We start from the raw sequence: 27,523 nt of genomic DNA on the forward strand, positions 1-27,523 counted from the left end.
TGATAATATATGTCTAAAAACTATGAATCACAAGACATGTAAGTTGTAGAGATCCATCCATCATGGATCTTAGCAAGCTAGTGGGAGCTATAAGCGTCTTATGAGAGAAAGGTCAAATCGTTTGATTTCTCATAAAGATGTAAATGAATCTTTTGTTTACTAGGTTTACAAAAGATTAGTGGGAGTTAATCATATTCCTAAATTTGTGTATATATATATATATATATATATATATAAATATATATGTGATATATATGAATGTATATATGATATATTAATTTTGGAAATGAAAAGAATATTTCTTCGTTAAAGTTATGACTTTAAACATTATATGAAGATAGAATGTATATGGGAGACATAGTCTATATACATGGGACGGAAATCTATATTGATAGATTTCAAGATATAATTTGATTATATCAATCCCTAATAATAGACAAAAGATGCTAGGAAGTTTCTCATATGATGACAAACTTCAATTAGAAGGATGACTCTAGTGTGACTAGCAAGTTGCCCTTCTCAAAGGGAACGTGCCCTTTTGACTCCCAAAGAAATAATGCGTAAATAGAATCCTTTATGCATACGCATAAATGTGATTTATGTATTTCATATTGTATGAAAAACATTGATATGAGTTGTACCTAGAACGGTACAAGACGATATCAGTGCAAGCCCAGGATCAGAACCATGGCAACTGTCAAGTGAGTCCTTAAGTATTTAAGAAATACTAAAGGATAAATTCCTCAAAGATCGAGGAAGAATTAGAGTAACGTAATGGAAGCGTAAATGTATTAGATTATGAATCTAATCCATCATTGGATGTTTCTTCATTATGAATGAAGAGATAAACGGATATCTCTTTGTTATGACTAAAGAGATATTTGGATGGAAACATTAAAGTAATGACTTTAGTGTGTTCCATTATGAATGCAAAATATATTGCCGTATAGAAGTTTACAACAATGTTGTTTGGATGGGAAAGTTCATTTATGAACTCTCTATTCGGTTCCAACCAGAAAGTGTATGACACTAATGGGGCAATAGCTCAAGCCAGGGAATCAAGGTCTCATCAAGGTCCGAACTCATATGAGAGACTGAACCACATGATTGAGAATCATGTATAATGGTGACGTCGTTATTCTCAAGATTGCTTCTATGGATAACATATAGATATCCATTGCCTAGGCCTACTACTCAGCCATTTTTGAAATGACTACAGAAGAGGTATCATCACTGATGAACAAGCTAATTGGCTCTAGTGCAAGTGGGAGATTGTTGGAAATGTGCCCTAAAACCAATCATATGATGATACTTTACGGACATTTCACATGTTAAACTAATCTAGTTTAATATAAAGGGCAAAGATTATTGTTTGAGCCGTCTCATATAAATGTTATATGCTTAAACGATAAAGTCCAAGGAATATGTGATTGGGAGAATGCAATCTAATGAAGTTAGATTCAAGAGACCATTCTTTCGTAGACACATCCTAAATGTTCCTGATCATAGGATTGTCAATTGGGCATTGACAGTCCGTCAAGATCGGTACGTGCTATGTCTTCTCTCAGGGAGAGTGACTAGTCTCAAGTCATTGGTGTGTGTGACATCAAGACAAGTACGTAGGTGCTCAGTAGAGAATGAGTTCACTGAACGCGATCAACGAAGAGTTCTCATACTCATGTCACATGAGAACTCATGGTTGGGATAATGCAAAGTAGTCATTTAACCTGAGGCATCACAGTTGTCTTGTGGTTAAGTCCTTGATCTTTGATTATGTCAAACGTCATTCCATTGGAGTGTCCATGGCATCGTTGGGGTTAAGCCACTTAGCCATGGAGGCAAGTGAATGCGCAACAAGGGATCTCTAACCTTCAAACCGTTGGGGGAGAATACTCTATGATATGATTTAGAATCTCTGGCCAGAGTATGAATGAGATTTAGGAATGCGTTCCAAATCACATTCAAGGTAATCATATAAGCACACGAATCACATTGGATAGTAGACATGAATAAATAAACTATCAAACCAAACAATGTGGTCAAGAGTATTGTATTAGAGAAAGACCGTATTGCATTTGTAATCCCAAACTGAATAGGTTTTCTCTACCTCTTCTGATTAGCTTGGGTAACCATGATATGTTGCAAGGTGTCACTCATGGTTTGTGGAAGCCCTAAACGTGTGTAATCACTAAAGGGAGAATTGAAAGTAAGTTTCAATTCACAATCGATGTAAAATGGTTTTAATCGCCCATTGCCTCGCTAAAAGGAACCTAATGGATCGCACACTGTGTAAGGTGGAGATTGAAGAAACAATGGATATGAGTAAGAATGATTAAATGGTTTAATCATTTATTTATGGCAAGGATTAATTAATATGTTAATTAATCAAACGAATAAGTTCGTTAAAGACCTCGGGATAGTTTTGGACCTTAAGGCCCAATGGGCTTCGAACGTCAAGCCCATTAACTTAAGTTGTATGACAACTTAATGAATAATGATTCACAAAGGCCCAATTAGTCCAAAATATCCTAATGGCCGGCCATATTGTTTAGGGTAGTGAACTTGGACTTATTTACAAGTTTGCCACTCAAATGAATAAAGGTATAAATATGACTTTATAGCCAAAATTCATTAAGGGTTTGTTTTGGAGAAAATTGGTGAGAACTTGTCTCTCCATTTCTCTCTAAAGAGGCCGGCCACCTTAGGGGGTGCATCTTGCAATCCCACTACTCCAAGGTCACTCATTTCTTCTCCAATCTCTCCTTGGTGAAGAGAGTTAGAGGTTCTCAATTTTGGGAACTTGGAGAAAGCTATTCTTCCATCCAAATCCATAGATTTAATATGCAAGGAATGAAGGCCCTCTCTCTGGGTGATTAGCCTTTGCTTATGCAAAGAGGAATCTACAAAGGTACAATTTCAACTCACTTTGTTTTGAGTTGAGTTTTGGTTCAACAATCTACTAGGCTTTGAATTTCATGGTTAATGTTTTGTTTTTTAAGTGCATGCAAGCATGATTCCGCCTTTAATTGTTAATTGCATGCTTATAGATGTTGCTTAAATGAACATGTTTTCACAAAATATTCCTTCACTCAATGTTGGCTGGCTCAAGTGGTCTCTTTAAAGATTTTCCAATCAAGTGCTGCCCCTTTGTTTTGTTTCGTGGCTTTTTTTTTCAGAAAAAAGAAAAGAAAATAGGTATGGGGTCATGCACTTGACAGTTGCCTCATTGAATTCCATAATATTTCATGACGTAGTGGCCAGCCTTGCAGATGGCCAAGGACACGGCAAGGGACGTAGCAATTTGTATCAGAGGATGCTTGTTTGCAGCCTCAGAGTCTGCATCATTTGCAATGTCATCACCAGATACTGGAGGCTTAGGAGGTACTATAGAAGCTAACGTAAACAAGCTAAAATTGACGGAGAGACCCCAAGAACATCAAATATAGCAACATAATTGATAGCTCCACCGATATGTCTGCCTGTTAGTGCAGCTGCTATTTTCCAATCTGCCCTGTACAGAAGCAACGGAACAGCCAGCGGGAACAGGAACTCCAACACAATCGAATACACCGGCGAATTTGAAGAAATGATTTCCAAATTGCTGGCTGCAAGTCCGATCAATGTGCTCATTAACGCCCCACTCAATGCGCTCCCAATCTTCGTGTTATTCTCCGACCAGATACCGAAAGCTCCTGTGGCGAAGAGAACCATCCAGATGCCCCGTTGGTTATGAGCAGAGATGAGAGGGGCGTTCACATGGAGTTGGAAACCGACCTTGGAAGTCACAGATCGGTCTCGCTTGGGAGGATTCGGAGGAGAGAGAAAGCTCTGATTTGTGCCGATTACGATGGCGCCCGGGGAGAAGGCACGCACACTCAGGCTTAAGTTTTAGTGGGAATGGAAATGTGACAGTTGGAGCGTCAGCAACGGGGGACGAGAGGCAAGTGAAACAGTGGGTTTTCTGGGAGTGATGGGGAGATTGGACCGGTCATCTGGCCCGGATTGGTTTCTGAGTTGAGCCATTTGCTGGGGATTTCAAGGTGGGAGGGCCGGCCTCTGGAAGTGACAGCCATGGCTGATGGCTCTTTCTCTTCAAATGGTTTTGTATTTCGTGCTTATGGTGGAGAACTTCATAGTTGATTTCCTCCAAGACATCATCAGCATCATTGGCTACGTCTTTAAGTTTCTGCACCCATGACGCCACTGCCTCATCACGCGGATCTTGTGGTTTCTCAGCAGCTTCACACGTGATATCTTGAATCTTGGTTAATGTTTGATGCAGGCTTTTCAGTTTTTCTTCAAGTTCCCAAGAATGGACAAGCGGTTCATTGGAAAGTGAAGCCGCATTTGCAAGTATTCCCTCAGCAGTGCAACTAGATATCTTTGCCATATCCATCATTCCGTACACAGATCACAAAACAAAGAGCAGATTAAAACCAAAACACAGCGCTCCCACAAAGAAAATGGGGAACTGGGACCGGTCATCCGGCCCGGACTGGTTTCCAAGTTGCCCCATTTGCTGGGCATTTGGAGGTGGGAGGGCCGGCCTCTGGAAGTGACAGCAATGGCTAATGGCTCTGTAGAAACAAAGAGTTTGGAGTCAGAGAAAATAACTGTTTGGCTACCGAGAAAATTGTGTAGGGGGAATGCGGGAAAATGACTGCTGATGAGGTCAGTGATGAGATGAAAAAATGGATCTGGGTATCTTTTCTGGGTTTTTGTGATTTTGCAGATTTTTGCAGATTCACGGTGGAGGTGAAAAAATGAAAGAGAACCGAGATAGTTTTTTGTGTCGATTCCCATAGACGGCGCCAAATGTTGATGCACAAAATCGGAGGTCTTGGAACAACGTAAATCTGACCGTGAATCTGCAAGTAAAGTAAATAACGCAAGATGTATCGTGGTTCACCCCAAGGTTTGGGCTACGTACATACTGATTGTATTGTATTTCTCTAAGAAGTGGGGGAGAGAGCCTTTGTAATATGATAGGGGATGTGAGAGGGTTTCAGGCCTAATAGTTGGCCTCTCCTTATTGTGAGGGTGATGAGTCCTTTTATAGAATAAGGACTCCTCACTTATTACATATTTCCCAATTCCTTTATCACATAATTACATTTAAGTCCCCCGAGTATTTATACGAGGTCTAAATACGAGGCCCTAAATATGGTATAAATAGGGGATAAGAAGGATAGGCACCATATGTTATCTTGAGAAGGCATGGCTGCCTCTTCACCAAAGTTCAAGTCAAAACGACGGTCGGATGGGCCAGACATTATCAGAAATGATGAAGGATAAATGAGGTGCAATAAATCTCTGAAGTAAGGGGAAAATTCCTACAAGCAATAACTCTCTGAATGTACTTCTTGCACACAATTGGTGCCCTTATAAAAGAAAGGGCAACAGGGCCGTTGGTTCAAAAATCGAAGAGGCACCACTCTTCGGATTCCGAAGAGGCACCACTTTCCACACGCAACATCAATTCATCGAGTACCACAGATAACTTTGCCAAAGATCTCTGACAAAGTTTAGACATATAAAATTTGAAGGTCCAGCTACCCTACTATTACCCACAAGGGTAAAGGAACAACACCACTGCTTGATAACTAGAAAGTCCTAATGTGTGTCAACCTCCGTGCTCCGTGGCAAGGCAGACTGGCAAAAATGCCCAACCTTTACTCACATTCGAGAAAACACTCCCAACAAGATTGCTTGCTCAAAAATCGAAGAGGCACCGCCCTCCGAATCTCGAGAGCCAGACTCCCAACAAGATTACTTTCTCAAAAATCGAAGAGACACTGCTCTCCGAATCTCAAGAGTTAGACTCCCAACATGATTGCTTTCTCAAAAATTGAAAAAGCACCATTCTCCGAATCTCGAGAGCCAGACTCCCAACATGATTACATGCTCAAAAATCGAAGAATTACCACCTCCGAATCTCGAGAGCCAGACTCCCAACAAGATTACTTTCTAAAAAATCAAAGAGACACTGCTCTCCGAATCTCAAGAGTCAGACTCCCAATAAGATTGTTTTCTCAAAAATCGAAGAGGCACTGTTCTCTAAATCTCAGGAGCCAGATCCCCGACAAGATTACTTATTCGAAAACCGAAGAGGCACCGTTCTTCGAACTTCGAGAGCCAGATTTCCTCGGATAAAGCTTGTCTGCAATCTTCACACGCAACATCAGCTTTCCAGATACCACATACCACTTTTTCAAAATGCTCTGACAAAGTTCAAACACGTGAAGCTTGCAGCTCCCACTCCATTACTATGACCAAGAAGGGTAAAGGAATAACACTACTACTTGTTGTTAGGGATACTCCTATATATGTCGACTTTCATCCTCCACAGCCAGACATATCTGCAAATAAAAAAAAATGCTTAACTTTTCTTCACATCCGAGAGAGCACTCTCAGCAGAGTCTCTTGAAATACTCAGCTTCTTTTCATCCCGATAATACCTCTGCAAACAAGCCACACTAGAGCAAGAGTATCTCATATCATCAAGGTTAAAAGCAAGAGTATCCCATATCATGCTTTTTCCATGTCTTTTCCTTTGGCCTTGTTCTTACCTGCAAGATAAGGAGAAAGAGAGCAATCAGTCAACACTTGGAATCAAGCTTCCAGTTAGGAATTGACTGCCTGGAACCCCTTGCCTGATTACTTGCCTGGCATTGCTCTCGAGTACTCATCTTCAACATCTTATGCTTTCAGAGAAGATACCACATCTGCCTAAGGAACAGATAGGGCAAGTGAGAAGAATACAAGGAAGTATGTAGAGACAAGCGTAACAGAACACGTGCCGATACATCCACTACTTTGTCAACAACAAAAGTATCCCATATCGTCAGGGGCGAATGTACTCTAAATTTGATGGACTTGTTTTGACCCTCAAATTCTTGAGTCGGCCTTATACTCTGGAAGAAACCAGAAAACCCTCTAGCCCAGTTCAAGAATAAGCCTGTGGAAAGTTACTTCTTCAAAAGCAAAAGTATCTCATATCATCTCTTCTCCATTTGCTTCTCCTTATCCTTGTTGCTGTTTACGACACAAGGAGAAGGAGAACAATCAACCGGAAGCCGAAGTCGAACCTCCGATCCAGGTTGCTTGCTTGGAAGTCTGATTGCTTACCTTGTTTGTTACCTCATTCGACAAATCTCCTAACTCGGCGACTTGGGGGACTCCTACTATAGGGTTTGTATCACACTTGACCAAGCACGAAACTACAAGTAAGCTTCAAGTGAAATTGATACATTACCTTGTGCATCTTCATCGGTTAAAGATACCACCCCTGGATGGAGGAAAAGTACTTCCAGAGAAGATGCCACATCTACATATGAGAAAAATAAGGCAAGTGAAAATGATACCACACTTCGATACTTAGAAGTTTCATGATTACTCAATAGCTTGGATCTTGCAAGTCCCCAACCGAGGAGCTTCCCTCACTCGGGAACTTAGGGGAACACTGTTTGTACCATACTTGACCAATCCTGAAACTACTGAGCACCGGTCAACATTATACCGTCAAGGACCCAGAAGAGTTTCCCTCCAACCAGAAGGCCAATCACAGCGCGACACGTGTCGACATCAGAAGCTAATCATAGCGCGACACGTGTCAACATCAGATGCCAATCACAAGACGACACGTGTCAATGTTAGAATGAAACTAGAAACTCTCTTCTATAAATAGAGATCATTATCTCACAATATTTCCTAATGTCATTTGTACTAAATCATTCACTAGTACTCACTAAAGGAGAGCTTGAACCTATGTACTTGTGTAAACCCTTCACAATTAATGAGAACTCATCTACTCCGTGGACGTAGTCAATCTGGGTGAACCACGTACATCTTGTGTTTGCTTCCCTGTCCCCATCCATTTACTTACTTATCCACACTAGTGACCGGAGCAATCTAGCGAAGGTCACAAACTTAACACTTTCTGTTGTATCAAAGTTCTCGCTGATTTTGTACATCAACAAAAACAATTCAGCTCTTAAGGCATTTAGCAAATTCTATTTTTGTTAAATATCATTTGCTAATTTAAGTGGCAATTTTATTATTACTTAAAAGTTTGCTAATAGTTAAAATACATTGTGGGCAAACAAGTGCATGTTTAAATAGATGTGTGAAAAAAAGAGTCACTATTTTTTGCTCACCACCATCAAGTGATGGTGATGCTTGATGGTGATGTAAGTTATCCTATTTATCAGTGAGAGATGAGTTTAAATTTCGAAATCTGTGTAATAGATAAACAAAAATCTCAAAATTTCAATTCATTCAACGGTGATAAATAGAGTAGTAATCATTACCATCTCGTAAGAACTTAATTTTAATTTTTTTTTTATCTGTTACTACCTTTGAAGACGATTATATTCTATCTGGCATAGCAAATCTTATGTGCTACTCCTTTTCCTTTGGTACCTTCAATACATTGAAAAGCTTCGTCTTGACATTAGGAGAAGTAGGGGTAGGCACTTAGAGCATGAAATCGAAATTGAAATACGAATCAAATCAGACCGCATCTAAAGGTTCAGTTTTTGTGGTTTTCAAACATTGTTGGTTTGAAATTGAGATGCAGTGTAGGAAAGCGGTTTGGTTTCGGGTTTAGCCTTCTGAAACCGCACAAAAACCGAACAGCACTGCAAAAATTAAAAGACATTTAATTAAATACCCATATTAGACGTTGTCTTCTAATTGGTTGTGGATGTGAATTTTTTATGACAAACTGTATAAAATGCTAACTGTTAGCTGTTTGCATGCTAATATTAGCAACTTCATATTTTATTCTTGAAGCTTCAGTTTTTTAGGGAGTGTTTTTGCTCACTGCTATAAATTATGTTGTTTATTTACTGTACGCCTAATCATTTATTACGTGTCATTCACTTAACTTTAGTTAATTTTATTTCAAAATTAAAAATGTAACATTTAATATAAAAATTAATTAGAATTAATACAAAAACACGTCGCAAGTGGTTATGTATATAATAAGTATACACTATATTTATGATGGTAATAAAAGTATGCTCCTAATTTTTTGTTGTGATTGTCTTTTTTTTTTTACATGAGCAATGTGGTAGAAGATTTATATTTTATAGGAGACAGTGCCATGTTATTCAGTTTTATCGAGGTTCATATAAGACAGAACTGCAAATCCTGCAATTTATGTTCAGATGCTAGACTAATGAAAAAGTCTTTAAAACTTCGTATTTTAATAAAAATTATTTATTAACTTTATTTAATGATAAGAACAAACATATTTTAAATAAATAAAAAAAACAACTTGTTGGGCCCTTTCATAAAATAAACTTAGCTCAAACCCTTTTCTTGAAACCTTCAATTTTTTTTTTCAAATAATTTGAAACAAAATGATATGTCCCCCATAAAATATAAACACGTTAATCAACACTTAAGTAACAATTCAATCATCAGTAGCCACATCATTTGGTTTTAAAATTGTGTATTACAAGAGAGACTAAATTTATAAACAAAATTTTGTAAACTAAGTGATATGAAAGTTGATTATCGGGTTATTATTATTTTTTTTTGAACAAAATACGATATTCATTAAGCAATAAGAATTCGTACAAACTAAGGATAGTGTGCATAATGGGCCTCGATAAAAACCTTGCCGGGGGTTTCAACCCAGTCGAAGGAAAAGAGTGTCCTGCACAAACAGAAAACCTATCCTCAAATGAACAATGAAACTTACAATCCTTCCTCAAACAGAATGTCATGAATTAAATCCAGAGATTCCTCGAACCACACAATCTCCTGGGTACAATTAAGCCCTAATCGAGCAAGCCGATGAGCCGCCGAATTTCCTTCCCGATGCACATGACTAACCACCAATCTCATCATGTCCAAACAGAAATACCTCAGGTCGTTAATAATGGGTCCAAAATTAGACCTGTCCTCGCCTTGACCGGTCATGGCGTTCATTATCGGGTTATTACTTAAATGTTAATAAACATGTTCAATCCTATTGGTAACAAAATATTTAGTTTGCAAATTTTATCTGCAAATTTAATTTTTCTAATATTACTCTTTAAAATTTGATCCCTAGCATTCTTGTTTACAAATTTAATTTAAAATTTTTGCTTTCACCGTTATTGTATAAGTAATTGTTGGGTGAGAGAACAGGTTGCATAAAAAACGCGGTAAAATATAATATATCATGACATGAGCGAGCGAAAGGTGGTCTCAACTATGAGTTGTAGGTTGACTTGTCTCTTCTCAGGTCATCATTCTTATATTTTCTTCTTCCATAACTCTTCAATCGAAATCGAAATCCAGTGTGTGTTCTTCTAGGGTGATTACTGACGACACAGACATAATGGGGATTCTCGAGAAGGTGAAAAGGAGGGCCAAAGTAGAATATGTTGACATAAACTTAAAGAGTCAGCATGACAGCAGCAATGGCCCTGATGAAGAACTTGATATCATTGATGGGATTCCTTGCTTGCCTAAGCAGCTGGCTGTTCCCAAGGTATATCACAACCTTCACACACACATACATACATACATACATACATATATATATATATATATATATATATATTATAATCATGGCTAATTATTTCTCCTGTACAACTGCTCTTATCATCTTGAATTTCAAACTTGGTTTCTTTCTGTTCCTATGTTATTCAGAATCTCATATTTAGGGTACGAATGGTACTGCTTTGATGTTGAATAGACATGTTAAATTGTATTTTGTTTTTGTTTTCGGTTATAGATATCGGAAATGAGCTCACTGCTGGGCAGGGCTAGTACATCTGGCCTTGGGAGGGCAGTGGATGCAATCTATGGCCTTGGTAGTAGCATGGCAATTCTGAACACAAACACTGGTTTTACCTCTGCGGCGACAACAAAAGGGACTAAAATTTCACTCTTGACTTTCGAAGTTGCAAACACAACTGTCAAGGGATCAAATTTAATGCAATCATTGTCAACGTATAACATTAAACATTTAAAAGAGGTTGTGCTTCCATCAGAAGGGGTCCAGAATTTAGTTTCACGAAATATGGATGAACTCCTGAGAATTGTTGCAGCTGACAAGAGGTTGATAACTGAAAATTCCTAGTATAATTTTCTGGACAATCAGAACAAGCTATAACTATTTTTTTTCAATTAACATGTGGTGTTTATTTATTGAATAATTGTATATGAAGTCGGAGATTAATAATGTTCTGGTACAATTCTGGCAGGGAAGAGCTCAAAATTCTCTCCGGAGAAGTAGCGCGGTTTGGAAATTGTTGTAAAGACCCTCAGTGGCATAATCTGGATCGCTATCTTAACCAGTGCCCTTTCACAAACATTATGGTTGCACGACAGAAGCTATTGAAGGAAGATGCAGAGGTGGTAATGCAGCAAATGATGATGTTGGTTTCAAATACACATGTAAGTAAACGTATAGAGAATGCAGCCTTTAGTTGCAGTTGTATGATCCATTTGTGACTTGCCTTCGAATGAGATCAGGGATTGTTCTCGTTCTTCTATAATGATGGATGCGTGTTGGCACTGCATTGGTAAAATGAATCTGAGTTCAGATTTGTTGAATATATCATTCCAGCTCAGCAATAGTTAGTTAGGTTGTTATCAAATTAGTTAGTTAAATAGCTTAGGCTGCAAGCTAGTCATGATGGCTATATAAATTGTATTCTCATAGTTGTAAAGATCAATTGAGTATCAATGTAATCCATGACTTTCTCTCTCTCTCTCTCTCTTATTCCCTTTTCTCTCTTCTTCTTCAATACATGCTCTGTCTGCAACTCTTTATTTCTGTTAACATGGTATCATCGCCGGAGGTCTTTCCTTGGTGATCTCTCGTTTTTCCGCTGCAACATTGTGTCGTTGGAGGTGTTCTTTACAGTTTGGGTTTTCTACAACGTTGCTCTGTTTCTGTGGGACGATTTGCTGTTCTTGGTGCTCGAATCTAGGTATTTCAACAGGGAAAAGATCTGTGCACTTCAGCTGTTTGGTGGGTTGTCTCTGGATGAAGAATGGGTGTTTTTGGAGAAATCAACTCGGTGCACTCCAAGTGTTTGATGAATTGTGTCAGCCAATTGCTGGAGTGTTGAATCTTGAAGTCTTTCTGCTGTATCATCCTTGTTAAAGGCCAATTGCCACAGAAGGTTTGGACGATTCGAAGGGACGATTTTTTTCGCTGGTGGTTATTGGCGAGATCTTTCATTGATGGTTCTTGGTGCTTTCGTTTCTGGGTGTTGCGTGACGATATTGCAGGGAGTTCAAAGGGACGATCTTTGGTAATTTCTTCAGTCAGGTATTTCTTGCGAGATGTTCTCTAGAGTCAAAATTGTACAATGCTATCTGGGTTCTCTGGTTCAAGTTTCATGGTGTTTTCTGTGTATGGTTGAAGTTCTTGCACTCTATGTGTTTGTGTAAATGTCAGTTTCATGCGTATATGATCAATACAAGGTCGAAGCCGTTATTGATAAATTGATAGAATTGTGAAGTTGTTTGTGATATCCACTTGTTAAAGGCCGATGCCAAAGTGTGATTGAATTGATAGTAGTTCTTGCTTGTTTGAGATTTGTGCACTTGAAAAAGGCCGATTGCCAAGAGTGTGCTGAATTTAATGTGTTTCCTCCACAAGGCCGATAGCCGGAGTGAAAAGTTTTGTCTCAGATATTGTGTGTTACTCCTTAAAGGTCGATAGCCGGAGTAACGTTCTTGAAAAGTCTTGTTTGTTGTTATTGTGTGCAACTCCATTAAGGCTGATTGCCGGAGTGCATCTCTCAGTGAAGATTTTTCTGTGTATCTTGTAAGTATCAAGGCCGATAGCCGTATACTTACTTTTTCAAGGCCGATAGCCAGAAAGTGTTTGAAGGGTTCTTGCAAAGATTCAATGTGTGTAGTGATTAGTTTGTGTAGCGACTAGTGTCAAGATTGAAGGGTTGTTGGGAATATTGACTGTAAAACTTCAGGATGATAATTTTGTGGATAACACACCACTGAACAGTCAAGAATCATGAGGAAGTTTTAGGGTGGCTGCATCAGTTGAGATGGCTCGAGACCAGACTCGAGATGAATTGCTGCAGAATCTTGCTGCTGTGGTTGAAAACAGGGATAAAACTCTAGTCGAGTTGATGAAGACACCTGTAATCATCAAGAACAGAGGATTCATTGATGATGGGAGCGATGGGAGCAGGGCTACGAGTACATCAACAAGAAGGATTTCATTGTTCTGCATTTCTCAAGCACTCATACAATCTCAAACTGGAAATCCCAGTTGAGATTGAGGGGGGATGTTGAATATATCATTCCAGCTCAACAATAGTTAGTTAGGTTGTTATCAAATTAGTTAGTTAAATAGCTTAGGCTGAACTCCGCCTATGTCTTACATGGCCGGTCCCAAGCCCGGATAAAGGAGGAGGGGGAGGGCGTCAGGTAGTCGACAGCCGGCACTCCATGATCACGTCGAATCCTTATGAAAATGAATCCAGAACAAAATCGCGCTAAAGCTAGGGCGTCATCCGTAAGTGGCGCGCTGTGTGGCCCGAGCACAGTGATAAGTGAGCAAGGGTCGCTGTATCTCCATCGGCACCCGGATGCAGTGTTAAATGAGCAAGGGGGCCATAGAAACTTCTTTTCGAACGACTCCACTCAAAGTTGTTTGGGAGCATATGCTCCTATCAACTTTACCCGGGACACACAAAAGAAGTACTTTGATCCTATTAGACGGGGGAGGGTGAAGAAGCTAGGACAGAAGGGTAGAGTTCAAGAGAGCAAAATGCGTTTAGGAACGTGGAATATATGAACCTTAACGGGAAAATCTATGGAAGTAGTGGAAGTTATTGTGAGGAGAAGGATAAATATTATGTGCCTACAAGAAACTAAGTGGGTTGGTAGTAAGGCAAAGGATCTAGAAAACTCAGGGTTTAAACTTTGGTATTCGGGCACAAATAGAACGAGAAACGGTGTTGGCATCATCGTGGACAAGACCTTGGTACAAGATGTTGTAGATGTCAAAAGGGTAGGAGATAGATAAGTGCGTACGCACCTCAAGTAGGGTTGGATACGAGTTCGAAGGAGAAATTTTGGGAAGATCTTGGAGACTTGGTGCAAGGAATTGCTCAGACGGAGAAGTTATTTATAGGAGGAGATTTAAATGGACACGTGGGCAGGGAGACAGGCAACTATGGAGGTTTTCATGGTGGCCATGGTTTTGGGGAGAGAAACGAGGATGGGGAAGCTATCTTGGATTTTGCAATGGCATATGATCTCTTCTTAGCCAACACCTTCTTTAAGAAGAGAGAAGAACATGTGATCACCTACAAGAGTGGGTCGTCAAAAACACAAATAGATTTTCTTCTAATGAGGAAAGGGGATCGTATAACTTGTAAGGATTGCAAAGTTATACCAGGAGAGAGCGTGGCTAATCAACATCGCTTGTTGGTGATGGATGTACATATCAAAAGAGTAAGACAAAAGAACAAGACTTGGAAGTGCCCAAGGACTAGATGGTGGAATCTAAAAGAAGAAAAACAAGCCATTTTCAAAGAGAAGGTAATCACCCAATGTGTGTGGGATAGAGATGGGGAAGCTAGCCAAATGTGGGATTCCATGGCTAGTTGTATCCGAAAAGTAGCAAAAGAGGTATTAGGAGAGTCCAAGGGCTTTGCCCCACACCAAAAGGAATCTTGGTGGTGGAATGAGGAGGTACAAACAAAGGTGAAGGCTAAGAAGGAATGTTGTAAAGCCTTATACAAGGAGAGGACCGATGAAAATGGTGAAAGGTATATAAAAGCGAAGCAAGAGGCGAAGAAAGCTGTCAGAGAAGCTAAGTTAGCGGCTTACGACGATATATATAAACGACTAGATACCAAAGAAGGAGAGTTGGATATCTATAAACTATCTAGAGCAAGGGAAAAGAAGACAAGGGACCTAAACCAAGTGAGGTGCATCAAGGATGAGGATGGAAAGGTTCTTGCTACAGAGAACGCGGTTAAAGACAGATGGAGAGGTTATTTTCATAATCTTTTCAATGAAGGACATGAAATGAGTGCTTTTTTAGGGGAGTTGAGTAACTCAGAAGAGTGTAGAAACTACTCTTTTTATCGTCGAATCCGGAAGGAAGAAGTGGTTGTAGCTTTGAAGAAGATGAAGCATAAAAAAGCAATAGGCCCAGACGATATACCAATCGAAGTGTGGAAACTTTTGGGAGAGACAGGTATAACATGGCTCACTGACCTTTTCAATAGGATTTTGAAAACGAAGAAGATGCCAAATGAGTGGCGAACGAGCACTTTGGTGCCTATCTACAAGAATAAGGGCGACGTACAAAATTGCATGAACTATAGGGGTATTAAGCTAATGAGTCATACAATGAAGCTCTGGGAGAGAGTCATTGAGCATAGATTGAGGCAAGAGACACGGGTTTCGGACAACCAATTCGGGTTCATGCCAGGGCGCTCAACCATGGAGGCAATCTATCTCTTACGAAGATTGATGGAAAGATATAGAGATGGGAAAAAGGATTTACACATGGTCTTTATAGATTTGGAAAAAGCGTATGATAGGGTCCCAAGAGACATTCTTTGGAGGATTTTAGAGAAGAAAGGAGTACGAGTAGCATATATCCAAGCTATAAAGGATATGTATGAAGGAGCAAAGACTACCGTAAGAACTCATGAAGGACAAATCGAAAGCTTTCCCATAACTGTAGGATTACATCAAGGCTCATCCTTAAGTCCTTACCTTTTTGCGTTGGTAATGGATGAGTTAACAGGACATATTCAAGATGATATTCCTTGGTGTATGCTTTTCGCAGACGATATAGTGTTGATAGATGAAACTCAGGAAGGGGTAAATGCAAAGCTTAACCTTTGGAGAGAAGTGTTGGAATCTAAAGGTCTTCGCCTAAGCCGATCAAAGACAGAATATATGGAGTGCAAGTTCAGTGCAAATGGAGGCCAAAACGAGTTAGGGGTGAGGATCGGAGATCAAGAAATACCAAAGAGCGACCGTTTTCGTTACCTAGGATCTATCTTGCAAAAGAACGGAGAATTAGATGGAGATCTCAACCATAGAATACAAGCTGGATGGATGAAGTGGAAGAGTGCATCCGGCGTGTTATGTGACCGCCGTATGCCACTGAAGCTCAAGGGAAAATTTTATAGGACGGCAATAAGGCCGGCGATGCTGTATGGCATAGAATGTTGGGCGGTGAAACATCAACACGTACACAAAATGGGTGTAGCGGAGATGAGGATGCTTCGTGGGATGTGTGGGCACACGAGAAAGGATAAGATTAGGAATGAGGATATCCGGGGTAAAGTAGGAGTAGCCGAAATTGAAGGAAAGATGAGAGAAAATCGGTTACGGTGGTTTGGACATGTGCAAAGAAGGCCTACTGACGCTCCGATTAGAAGATGCGACTATGGGACAGAGGTTCAGGGCCGAAGGGGTAGAGGAAGACCTAGGAAAACTTTGGAAGAGACTCTAAGAAAAGACTTAGAGTACTTGGATCTAACGAAGGACATGACACAAGATCGAGCACAATGGCGTTCTAAGATTCATATAGCCGATCCCACCCAGTGACTTGGATTTTCCAAGTCTCCAACAGAGAAGTTTTCCTCACTCGGAAAATTAAGGGAACACTACCCCAACCTACATGCTCCACTCAGAAAGCTTCAACATACAAGCTTCAACAAAAGAAAATTCAAAGAACTTAGCGAATAAGGCTTTGGTGTATTTAACACAATACGTTGAAATGAAGGAAAGCTTATTTATTGATATCCCCGATAAGCTACAAATATGTACATATACATGAGTCAAAATAAACACACAAGAGGGAGCCTTCACAAAGGTTGCTTAGGAGAAGTCTCAGCAGTCGGTAGAGCCCCAGAAAGAGAAGGCACCGGAGGGGGATCATTTGGAGCCTCAGTACTGGACAGAACCCTAGAAGGAGGAGGCATCAGAGGTTGATCATTTGGAGCTTCATTACGCGGTACAGCCCCAGAAGACGAAGGCAATAAATGCCTTTGGAACAAACCCACAAATCTCTGATGATCAAGTAAAACCTGACCATCAGTTTCCTTCATCTGGTCAAGCTTCCTCTTCATGTTTGTAGCATAGTCATGTGCGAGCCGGTGCAACTGTTTATTCTCATGCTTGAGCCCTCTAATCTCCTGTTTGAGACTCATCACTTCAGCCGCCAATGATTCAACTTGGCGGGTTCGAGCAAATAGGCGTTGGGCCATATTAGACACAGAACCTGCACACTGAACACTGAGAGCCAGCGAATCCTTAACAGCTAACTCATCAGACCGTTTGGAAAGTAGTTTGTTATCTTTGGGAGTGAGAAGGTTCCTGGCCACCACCGCAGCGGTCATATCATTCTTCATCACGGAATCCCCAACGGTAAGAGGACCAGTAGGGGAGACGAATGATGGGCGCCATATGTTGTCTGGAGAAGGCGGGGCTGCCTCTTCAACAAGGTTCAAGTCAAAACGACGGTTGGAGGGGCCAGACATTTTCAAAGGTGTTGAAGAGAGAAGAGGTCAGACAAATCAAGATCTTAGAAGCGCAAGAATGAAGCTTCTACTGGTGGAGATTCAAGTGTGCTTTGGAACTTAATGCCAGCCCCTATAAAAATCTGCACTCGACGGAGCTTCAGAAATCGAAGAGGCGCCTGCTCAGAAATCGAAGAGGCGTTTGCTTTCTCAAAAGCTGGGCTGCTTAGAGATCACGAGGGTTGATCTCAGAAATCGAAGAGGCGTTTGCTTTCTCAAAAGTTGGGCTGCTCAAAGACCACAAAGGCCGATCTCAGAAATCGAAGAGGCGTTCGCTTTCTCAAAAGCTGGGCTCCCCAGAGACCACGAGGGCCGATCTCAGAAATCGAAGAGGCACCTACTTTTCCAGCCTTGTCAGCACTTGTCACACGCACACTCAGCTTTGCGGAAATTATGGGCATTCTGTCGAAGACTTCTGGGGAAGTAGAAAACACATGAATCTTACTGTTCAATCACCCACTTCCCACACGCAACAATAGCTCATGGGTACCACAGAAAACTTTGCCAAAGTTCTCTGCCAAAGTTGAGCACGTGAAGCTTGCAGCTCCCACTACATCGCTCTGACCAAGAAGGGTAAAAGAATAGCAAAGAAACAACACTAACAAAGTTTAGACCCATAAATTTTGAAGGTCTAGCTACCATATTATTACCCACAAGGGTAAAGGAACAGTACCACTGCTGGATAATTGGAAAGTCCCTATGTGTCAACCTCTGTGCTTCGTGGCAAGGTAGACTAGCAAACATGCCCAACCTTTACTCACATTCGAGAAAACACTCCCAATAAGATTGCTTGCTCCAAAATCGAAGAGGCACCGTCCTCCGAATCTCGAGAGCCAGACTCCCAACATGACTACTTTCTTAAAAATCGAAGAGAGGGTAAAGGAACAGTACCATTGCTGGATAATTGGAAAGTCCCTGTGTGTCAACCTCTATGCTTCGTGGCAAGGTAGACTAGCAAACATGCCCAACCTTTACTCACATTCGAGAAAACACTCCCAACAAGATTGCTTGCTCCAAAATCGAAGAGGCACCGCCCTCCGAATCTCGAGAGCCAGACTCCCAACATGATTACTTTCTCAAAAATCGAAGAGACACTGCTCCCCGAATCTTCGAGAGCCAGACCCCCAGCATGATTGCTTTCTCAAAAATCGATGAGGCATCGTTCTCCGAATTAATCGAAGAGGCGCTCACTTTCTCAAAAGCTGGGCTGCTCAGAGACCACGAGGGCCGATCTCAGAAATCGAAGAGGCACCTACTTTTCTAGCCTTGTCAGCACCTGTCACATGCACACTCAGCTTTGCAGAAATTATGGGCATTCTGTCGAAGACTTCTGGTGAAGTAGAAAGCACATGAATCTTACTGTTCAATCACCCACTTCCCACACGCAACAATAGCTCATGGGTACCACATATAACTTTGCCAAAGTTCTCTGCCAAAGTTGAGCACGTGAAGCTTGCAGCTCCCACTACATCGCTCTGACCAAGAAAGGTAAAAGAATAGCAAAGAAACAGCACTAACAAAGTTTAGACACATAAATTTTGAAGGTCTAGCTACCATATTATTACCCACAAGGGTAAAGGAACAGTACCACTACTGGATAATTGGAAAGTCCCTGTGTGTCAACCTCTGTGCTTCGTGGCAAGGTAGACTAGCAAACATGCCCAACCTTTACTCACATTCGAGAAAACACTCCCAACAAGATTGCTTGCTCCAAAATCGAAGAGGCACCGTCCTCCGAATCTCGAGAGCCAGACTCCCAACATGACTATTTTCTCAAAATCGAAGAGAGGGTAAAGGAACAGTACCATTGCTGGATAATTGGAAAGTCCCTGTGTGTCAACCTTTGTGCTTCGTGGCAAGGTAGACTAGCAAACATGCCTAACCTTTACTCACATTCGAGACAACACTCCCAACAAGATTGCTTGCTCCAAAATCGAAGAGGCACCGCCCTCCGAATCTCGAGAGCCAGACTCCCAACATGATTACTTCCTCAAAAATCGAAGAGACACTGCTCTCCGAATCTCGAGAGCCAGACCCCCAGCATGATTGCTTTCTCAAAAATCGAAGAGGCATCATTCTCCGAATCTCGAGAGCCAGATACCACAGACCACTTTTTCAAAGTGCTCTGACAGAGTTAAAACATGTGAAACTGGCAGCTCCCACTACCGTGCTATGACCAAGCAGGGTAAAGGAATAACATTACTACTTGTTGTTAGGGAGAATCCTATATATGTCGACCTCCATCCCCAACGGACAGGCAGACCTGCAAAAATGCTCAACCCTTCATCATATCTGAGAGGGCACTCCCAACGAAGCCTTTCGAAATATTCAGCTTTCTTTCCCCCCGATAATACCTCTGCAAACAAGCTATACTAGAGCAAGAATATCTCATATCATCAGGGTTAAAAGCAAGAGTATCCCATATCATGCTTTTTCCCTGTCTTTTCCTTTGGCCTTGTTTTTACCTGCAAGACAAGGAGAAAGAGAGCAATCAGTCAGCACTTGGAATCAAGCTTCCAGCCAGGAACTGACTGCTTGGAACCCCTTACCTGATTACTTACCTGGCATTGCTCTCGAGTACTCATCTTCAACATCTTATGTTTCCAGGGAAGATTCCGCATCTGCTTGAGGAACAGATAGGGCAAGTGCGAAGGATACAAGGAAGCATGTGGAGACAAGCGTAACAGCACACGTGCCGATACATCCATTACTCTGTCAAAAGCAAAAGTATCCCATATCAGCAGGGTGGAACGTACTCTAGATTTGATGGACTTGTTTTGACCCTCAAATTCTTCAGTCGGCCTTATACTCTGGAGGAAACCAGAAAACCCTCCAGCTCAGTTCAAGAATAAGCCTGTGGAAAGTTACTTCTTCAAAAGAAAAAGTATCTCATATCATCTCTTCTCATTTTTCTTCTCTTTATCCTTCATGCTGCTGCAAGATGGGGAGAATGTGAACAATCAGTCGAAGCTCTGATTGCTTACCTTGTCTGTCACCTCTTTCAGCAGACCCCCTAGCTCGGCGACTTGGGGGACTCCTACTACATGGTTTGTATCGCGCTTGACCAAGCCTGAAACTACAAGTAAGCTTCAAGTGAAATTGATACATTACCTTGTGCATCTCCACCAGTTAAAGATACCACCCCTGGATGGAGGAAGAGTACTTCCAGAGAAGATGCCACATCTACCTATGAGACAGATAAGGCAAGTCAAGACGACACCACACTCCGATACTTAGAAGTTTCGTGATTACGAGATCATTCTCCCACAATATTTCCTAATGTCATTTGTACTAAATCATTCACTTGTACTCACTAAAGGAGAGCTTGAACCTATGTACTTGTGTAAACCCTTCACAATTAATGAGAACTCTTCTATTCCGTGGACGTAGCCAATCTGGGTGAACCACGTACATCTTGTGTTTGCTTTCCTATCTCTATCCATTTATATACTTATCCACACTAATGACCGGAGCAATCTAGCGAAGATCACAAAAAGCGACCGTTTTCGCTACCTAGGATCTATCTTGCAAGAGAACGGAGAATTAGATGGAGATCTCAACCATAGAATACGAGCTAGATGAATGAAGTGTAAGAATGCATCCGGCGTGTTGTGTGACCGTCGTAGGCCACTGAAGCTCAAGGGAAAATTTTATAGGACGGCAATAAGGCCAGCGATGTTGTATGGCACAGAATGTTGGGCGGTGAAGCATCAACACGTACACAAAATGGGTGTAGCGGAGATGAGGATGCTTCGTGGGATGTGTGGGCACACGAGAAAGGATAAGATTGGGAATGAGGATATCCGAGGTAAAGTAGGAGTAGCCGAAATTGTAGGAAAGATGAGAGAAAATCGGCTCCGGTGATTTGGACATGTGCAAAGAAAGCCGACTGACGCTCCGGTTCGAAGATGTGACTACGGGACAGAGGTTCAGGGCCGAAGGGGTAGAGGAAGACCTAGGAAAACCTTGGAAGAGACTCTAAGAAAAGACTTAGAGTACTTGGATCTAACGGAGGACATGACACAAAACCGAGCGCAATGGCGTTCTAGGATTCATATAGCCGACCCCACTTAGTGGGAAAAGGCTTTGTTGTTGTTGTTGTTGTTGTTGTAAATAGCTTAGGCTGCAAGCTAGTCATGATGGCTATATAAATTGTATTCTCATAGTTGTAAAGATCAATAGAGTATCAATGTAATCCATGACTTTCTCTCTCTCTCTCTTATTCCCTTTTCTCTCTTCTTCTTCAATACATGCTCTGTCTGCAACTCTTTATTTTTGTTAACAAGATTTTCATAATTGTAAATTAGTCCTGTTTGAGAGGTCTTGTCTATTATTTTTGTAAATTAGTCCTATTTAGTCTTCTTGTTACAATTATGCTGAAAACGTTGTTGAGCATCCTCATAGTCCTCGTTGAGTTGAAGGGCTTTCTAGCCGCATGATTGTTTTAACTCTTCTCCATGCTGGATTTAGATCTTTCTTGCGTTCAGCACCATTATGCACCGTTTCAGTAGACCTTCCGCATCGAGTAACTGAATGCTATCACTGAGATTCCATGGAGAGAGAGAGAGAGAGAGAGAGATAATTGCCTGAAAATAGAGTGTTACTCATGCCTTTGACATTTTTAGAATGCGTCCACGTAATTACGTCAGTCTCCGTGTATTTGTTTGCTTATTTGGTTCTGTTTTTTAATAAATAAACAAGCCTTGGAGTTGCTAGTAAATGTTCTAACTGCAAAGTTACTGCTGGACTGATATTATTCCTTGGAAATTTGTAGAGGGAAGAACTAAGCTTTTCTTGGTTACAGGAATTATATCATGAGATTTGTTCCTTGGACAAACTTGACAAAGAGTACCGGTGTAAGCTTCAAGAGCAAATAGAGAATCCAGAAACCTGCCAAAGAGGTATTTGCATTTTTTATTTCCTTTACAATGTAGTGAAATTTTGTCTGCATTTTTTTTTCAGTTGATGATTGAGTGTATTAAGAAATTAAGATTAGATTTCACTTAAAAGGTTTTCAGTTCACCTGTGCTGTGTGTGTGCATGCGTGTGCACGACTGTAGACATTTTTGTTGCCAGTTTTGCTATGCCCATGTTTACGTAATATACATTAATACTACTTCCGAAGTCTGTTCAATATGTAATTAATTTACTGTTATTATCCATTAAGTTTTTCTCTGTAACTTTACGTTTGCCATGCCTGGCCACTCAAATGCTCCTATGGGTGATCCAAGTCGATACATCTCCGATTCCCGTGGGGTGTTTCATCTAATGGTGTCTTCTTCAGTTTATATAATTATTGTGTTTGCCAATGAAATGGCTACACAATCGTAAAGAAAGGAACTTAATTGTACTTTGTTTGCTTATCACGCGGAGTAGACAGCCTCGCAATCTTAAGAGCAGAGGTGAAAAATCAAAGGAGGCTTTTGAGAAGTTTGAAGAGAAAATCATTTTGGCTCAGGATGTTAGAAGAGGTAGGTTATAAGTGTTTCTAGTTCTGTATGTCATTTAGGTGCAAACGAAAATTACTTTTCTTTCTAAACTCTAATAATATCTGATATTTACAGGTCGTGGAGAAACTTGTCCATGTTGTGCGTTTTTTACATAAGGAGATTCATCACGAAGCATTTAGCAATGCAGGTATGCTTCAAAAGTCTGGATGAGATGTCTGATAATGGTCTTCTACGAGGCCTTCTAGTTCCGCTCTGAGATGCAGTGGAAAGTTGACCTTGTTGATAGCGTTCATCTCTAGTAATTTTTAAACTTGCAAAAGAAATATGTGGAAGCTACCATTGAAATCGATTATCAAGTGACTTTTATGTGATTCTATCTGGTCCTGCAGGAACCGATGATGAACCTGTGAATGATTCTCCGAATAATCACGAAACATTGGGGTCTGCTGGTCTTGCCTTGCATTATGCAAATATTATCACTCAAATTGATACGCTTGTGAGTTTGATGTAAATTCATTTTTAGTATTCTTCGTCCTTTAGGTTCTCAGAACAATCACAAAAAGTTGGGGTCTGCTGGTCTTGCGTTGCATCATACGAATATTATTATCACTCAAGTTGATGTTCTTGTGAGTTGATGTTATATTTATTTCCGAAATATTCAACCGTTGTGATAATATTTTTTCTGTCCCTTTAATTCAAGTGTAAACAAGTATGTGATATCATTAGTGAACTACTTATTACGGTGGTGCAAATACAATTGTTTTACCGTAAGAGCAGGTTTTAAGTTTCAATACCCTTTTAGACTTCGATATGTTTATTATGGGGTCATGCAACCTCTTAGTCGTTAGTGTGTAGCAACCAACTTTGAGTGTTAAAGAGTGGGTTGTATGATTGTATCCAGGTCAATTTCGGAAACATATTCTTGTGGGGTTGTGCAACCTCTTATTCTTAAGTGCCAAAATCTGTCTGTTTTCGTCCCTCTACTGTTCTTTTAAAGTTTTTGCTACCTCTAGACTGTTTTTTAATGGGCAGTCCTATGCCCGGGGGATTTCATGCACGGTAATAGAGTATTGGGTTCTGATTTCTGTCGGTTGGATTCCATATGTATAGGATGTTCGTGTGAGAATGTAGAGATCTGAGCTTGAAGGTTATCAATGGAGGTAATGAGATTGCAGATGTAGAGAGAGAGAGAGAGAGAGAGAGAAATGAGAAATGCTTCTTGTATATTTTTCAGGGTAATGAATACAACAGTAATGTTGCCTTTTATACTAGTTACATTGCTTACTCTCTAAGTAATCGTTCTCTCAACAAACTTAACAACTCTTACCACCTAATCTACTGACAAATGGCAGCATCTTGATCATTGATTGTAGCACGATCCTTGTCAACCTTACAGTTCGGACAATGCATGTGTATTAGCTTTCCTTCAGTTGTGTATAGCATAACTAGCAAATAGCAGGTTATAGTAGTTACCTGGTATATGACGGGAAGTTTTCTACTTTCTGTTAAGGCACAATAATCATTCTTCCCTTCAATCAAATTTTATGTTTATTGTTGCTTGATAAATGGAAATTTTATGCTTTATATCAAATCACTTGGGCCATGACCTCTGAGCTAATGTTTGAATGTAACCAGGTGTCTCGATCAAGTTCTGTGTGTTCAAACACACGCGATACTTTATATCAGGGGCTCCCGCCTGGTGTGAAATCAGCTTTGCGATCAAAACTGCAGTCATTTCAGTTTAAGGAAGAGGTATCTATACTTTTATTTAACAAGTGGAATTGTAACAACTCGCCTACATTGTATTTTACTACTACAAAGTAAGCTCATATTTGTATGCCCTTGCATGTACTGATCTATAACTTCAAATGCTTTTCTCTTTTTGCAGCATACAATCGCTGAAATTAAAGCGGAAATGAAGAAAACGTTGCAGTGGCTAGTTCCCATTGCCACTAACACAACCAAGTAAAGCTTCTTTAGTTTTTCTTTTATCCCTCTTAACTGTAGTGATTACATATTATCCAATTTTTTTGGTGTCCACATTCTTCATTTTTGACGATGTAATTATTCACAACTCTCTCTCATTTTCCTCAATTCTGTTTACTGATTACTTTTTGCGATGCGGTTTTATGTAGAGCTCATTATTGCTCTGGCTGGGTTGGAGAATGGGCGATGAACTGGAAACCTGCTGGTACTGACTTGCTGAGGATTGAGACACTGCACCATGCTGATAAAAATAGAACTGAGGCTTACATTCTTGAACTGGTGGTGTGGCTCCACCATCTCGTCAACCAATCGAGGGTTAGTATTGGAAGTATTCAAAGACCTCTAGGTAATTAGGGTCACTGGGTAATTTGGGTTCTGTCAACTACAAGATGTTTTACCCCTGGGTATTGCGTTGAGTCTCTAGGTGGTTAATAGCTTCTTGTGCTTTTCTTGTGATTAGGAATGCATGCTGCTTTTAGTTATGTTCCCTAAGCAGATGTTAAGGCATCAATCAAGGAGGTGATCAGTGTATTGATCACGCCTCCTCTTATATATGTTGTATCTGTGGGATAGTTTTCTCTATGAATGAAATACAAACTCAAAAATTAGAAAAGCAATAGTTAGAAACTGTGGAATAAGATCTCCTGTTAAATCCCCTCTTTGCTCCCCCAACCAGAAGGCAATTCAGTTATGTATGAACAAAACCAACTGCTCATCACCCATATTAACAGTTGAAGACCAAGAAATGCTTCGATACGTAAGTAAGAGAAAACTGACACCGGGGATTAGTAAGAGTCAAGAATTTGACACCTCAAGGACCAGGTTCAGCAAGCATAACCGGCTGAGCAAGAGTAGCAACCACTCCCCGACAAGTGAACGTAGGAAGGATCCATTTCCAATCAGGAGGCCATCCTCCGTTCCTATCATTGACTTTGATTTCGACCGGAGCAAAGCACTGGATGTCATTGATCGGGTGGACACAATTCGAAGTATTTGAATGCACAGGCGAAGTGGTTCTTGTGTATGTATGTCTTGTAAGTTCATCTGCGGCATTTGTCCCTGTCGTGTGCTCTTTGTTGTGGCGGTGGCGATGTCATGGAAGCGGGCATGGATGCTGAGAAACGAGAGAAGTCATGGCCATTTTGAATGTCAAAATGTAGGGTCAGAAATGTATTTTGATCAATGGAAGTTAAATTTCTGTAGATGGTAAGGATGCTGGTTTTTATACTTAGTGGCTAGTATGTACAGAATATTCAATTAATAATCCAAAGTTCATGCTCCTCCCTTGCTCTCTCAAAATACACTAACAATTATCATGATAGGATAACATTTATCCAAAATTCATATGCGGCGCTTATGTCCATTATTCCCGTGAAAAATGGTAGAAAGGACCTTGCATGTGCACTTATAAGTAATTGCTCCGTGGGAAGGCGTTGCATTAAAAGAAGAAAAAATGCACTAAATATCATAACACGAGCAAGCGCAAAGTCGTCTCAACTCTCAGTTTTAGAGTTGACTTGTCTCTTATCTAGAAATCGAAATCCCGCGTATGTTGTTTTGAGGTGATTATTGACGAAATCGAAATGAGTTCTATATTTTATCACAAAATATTTTAAAGGTTTTTTTTATTAACACCCCACGTAATGTTAAATACACCCCACATGAAAACTCAATATTAAATTACTTATATATCTATTATGCAATGACAATTTTTACCTCATAAAGTTAAATAAAAAATCTAAATACACCCCAAATCATAACTTTAACATGTATATCCTACAATTATTTTTCTTCAACTCTCAAAACCAATCTCATCCTCTATTGTAGAACAAAACCTAAATTAATGGAACTACAAACACGTTGATCACAACTTTAAAGCACATGGTTATTAATCAATAGCCTCCTGATTTTCATTCACTGTACCACTACATCTTCATCTCCATATGAAATCAACAAATCTTCCTTGTTTTGACGATTTTCACAAAGAGGACTCATAACTTGCAGATTCTCGTTATGACGCTTCAAATTACACCCAAACAAGAAGGGAAGGAGTGGAGCGTCCAAGTCAAGCTACTCACCTCTTTGGATGTGATACCAAAAGCTCTCGTAGATGCACATATGATTGGTTGTTTTGTACATACAATGAAATTCTTCAATCCAATGATTCATGAGGGTGTTCTATCAACCCCACATTCTTCTTCAATCCGGTTTCATTGGGTAAAAAGTTATTAAAAAAAACATGAAATATGTATTTGCACTTAAATGTGAAGTGGAGTGTAGGTAAAAAAATGTGGGGTGTATGTTGAAAGTGTAGGATGTGAGGATATTAAAGGAAAGTATATGGGGTGTATTAAGATAACTTTCAATTGAAAAAAACAAATGTTAAGTGTACTAAGTATATGGGTATATTCATCAATATTTGGGATGCTAATATAATAAGTGTATTTTAAATCAAATGATCAACTATCTTTATCATGAGTAAAGTCTTAGTTGTCATGTTTTGAGGTGTAATGCAGACATTGACCTATTTTAGGCTTGGCGGTTAAGGAAAAA

At 40.2% G+C, this 27,523-nt stretch overlaps 1 protein-coding gene across 1 annotated transcript; it reads left to right on the forward strand.

Annotated features, from left to right (window-relative positions):
• Positions 1 to 10,195: 10,195 nt before the first annotated feature.
• Positions 10,196 to 25,587, forward strand: LOC108172726 (protein PSK SIMULATOR 1-like). Its single transcript, XM_029109447.2, has 10 exons — positions 10,196 to 10,486; positions 10,733 to 11,058; positions 11,205 to 11,397; positions 22,339 to 22,435; positions 22,911 to 23,005; positions 23,099 to 23,171; positions 23,374 to 23,480; positions 24,620 to 24,736; positions 24,873 to 24,949; positions 25,120 to 25,587. Exons 1-10 carry the CDS (start codon positions 10,334 to 10,336, stop codon positions 25,322 to 25,324), a joined length of 1,443 nt encoding a protein of 480 aa, XP_028965280.1. The 5' UTR covers positions 10,196 to 10,333; the 3' UTR covers positions 25,325 to 25,587.
• Positions 25,588 to 27,523: the final 1,936 nt, after the last annotated feature.

Source organism: Malus domestica, chromosome 10 (assembly GCF_042453785.1).
Source record: "Malus domestica chromosome 10, GDT2T_hap1".
In the NCBI taxonomy this organism is placed as follows: domain Eukaryota; kingdom Viridiplantae; phylum Streptophyta; class Magnoliopsida; order Rosales; family Rosaceae; genus Malus; species Malus domestica.

What these genes read in the sequence shown, in the direction of transcription:
- LOC108172726 (XM_029109447.2), top strand. Translation starts at nt 10,334, where the DNA reads ATGGGGATTCTCGAGAAGGTGAAAAGGAGGGCCAAAGTAGAATATGTT. An exon ending in CGAAGCATTTAGCAATGCAG is followed by an intron (nt 23,172 to 23,373) that starts GTATGCTTCAAA and finishes CTGGTCCTGCAG; the next exon opens with GAACCGATGATGAACCTGTG. An exon ending in TCACTCAAATTGATACGCTT is followed by an intron (nt 23,481 to 24,619) that starts GTGAGTTTGATG and finishes GAATGTAACCAG; the next exon opens with GTGTCTCGATCAAGTTCTGT.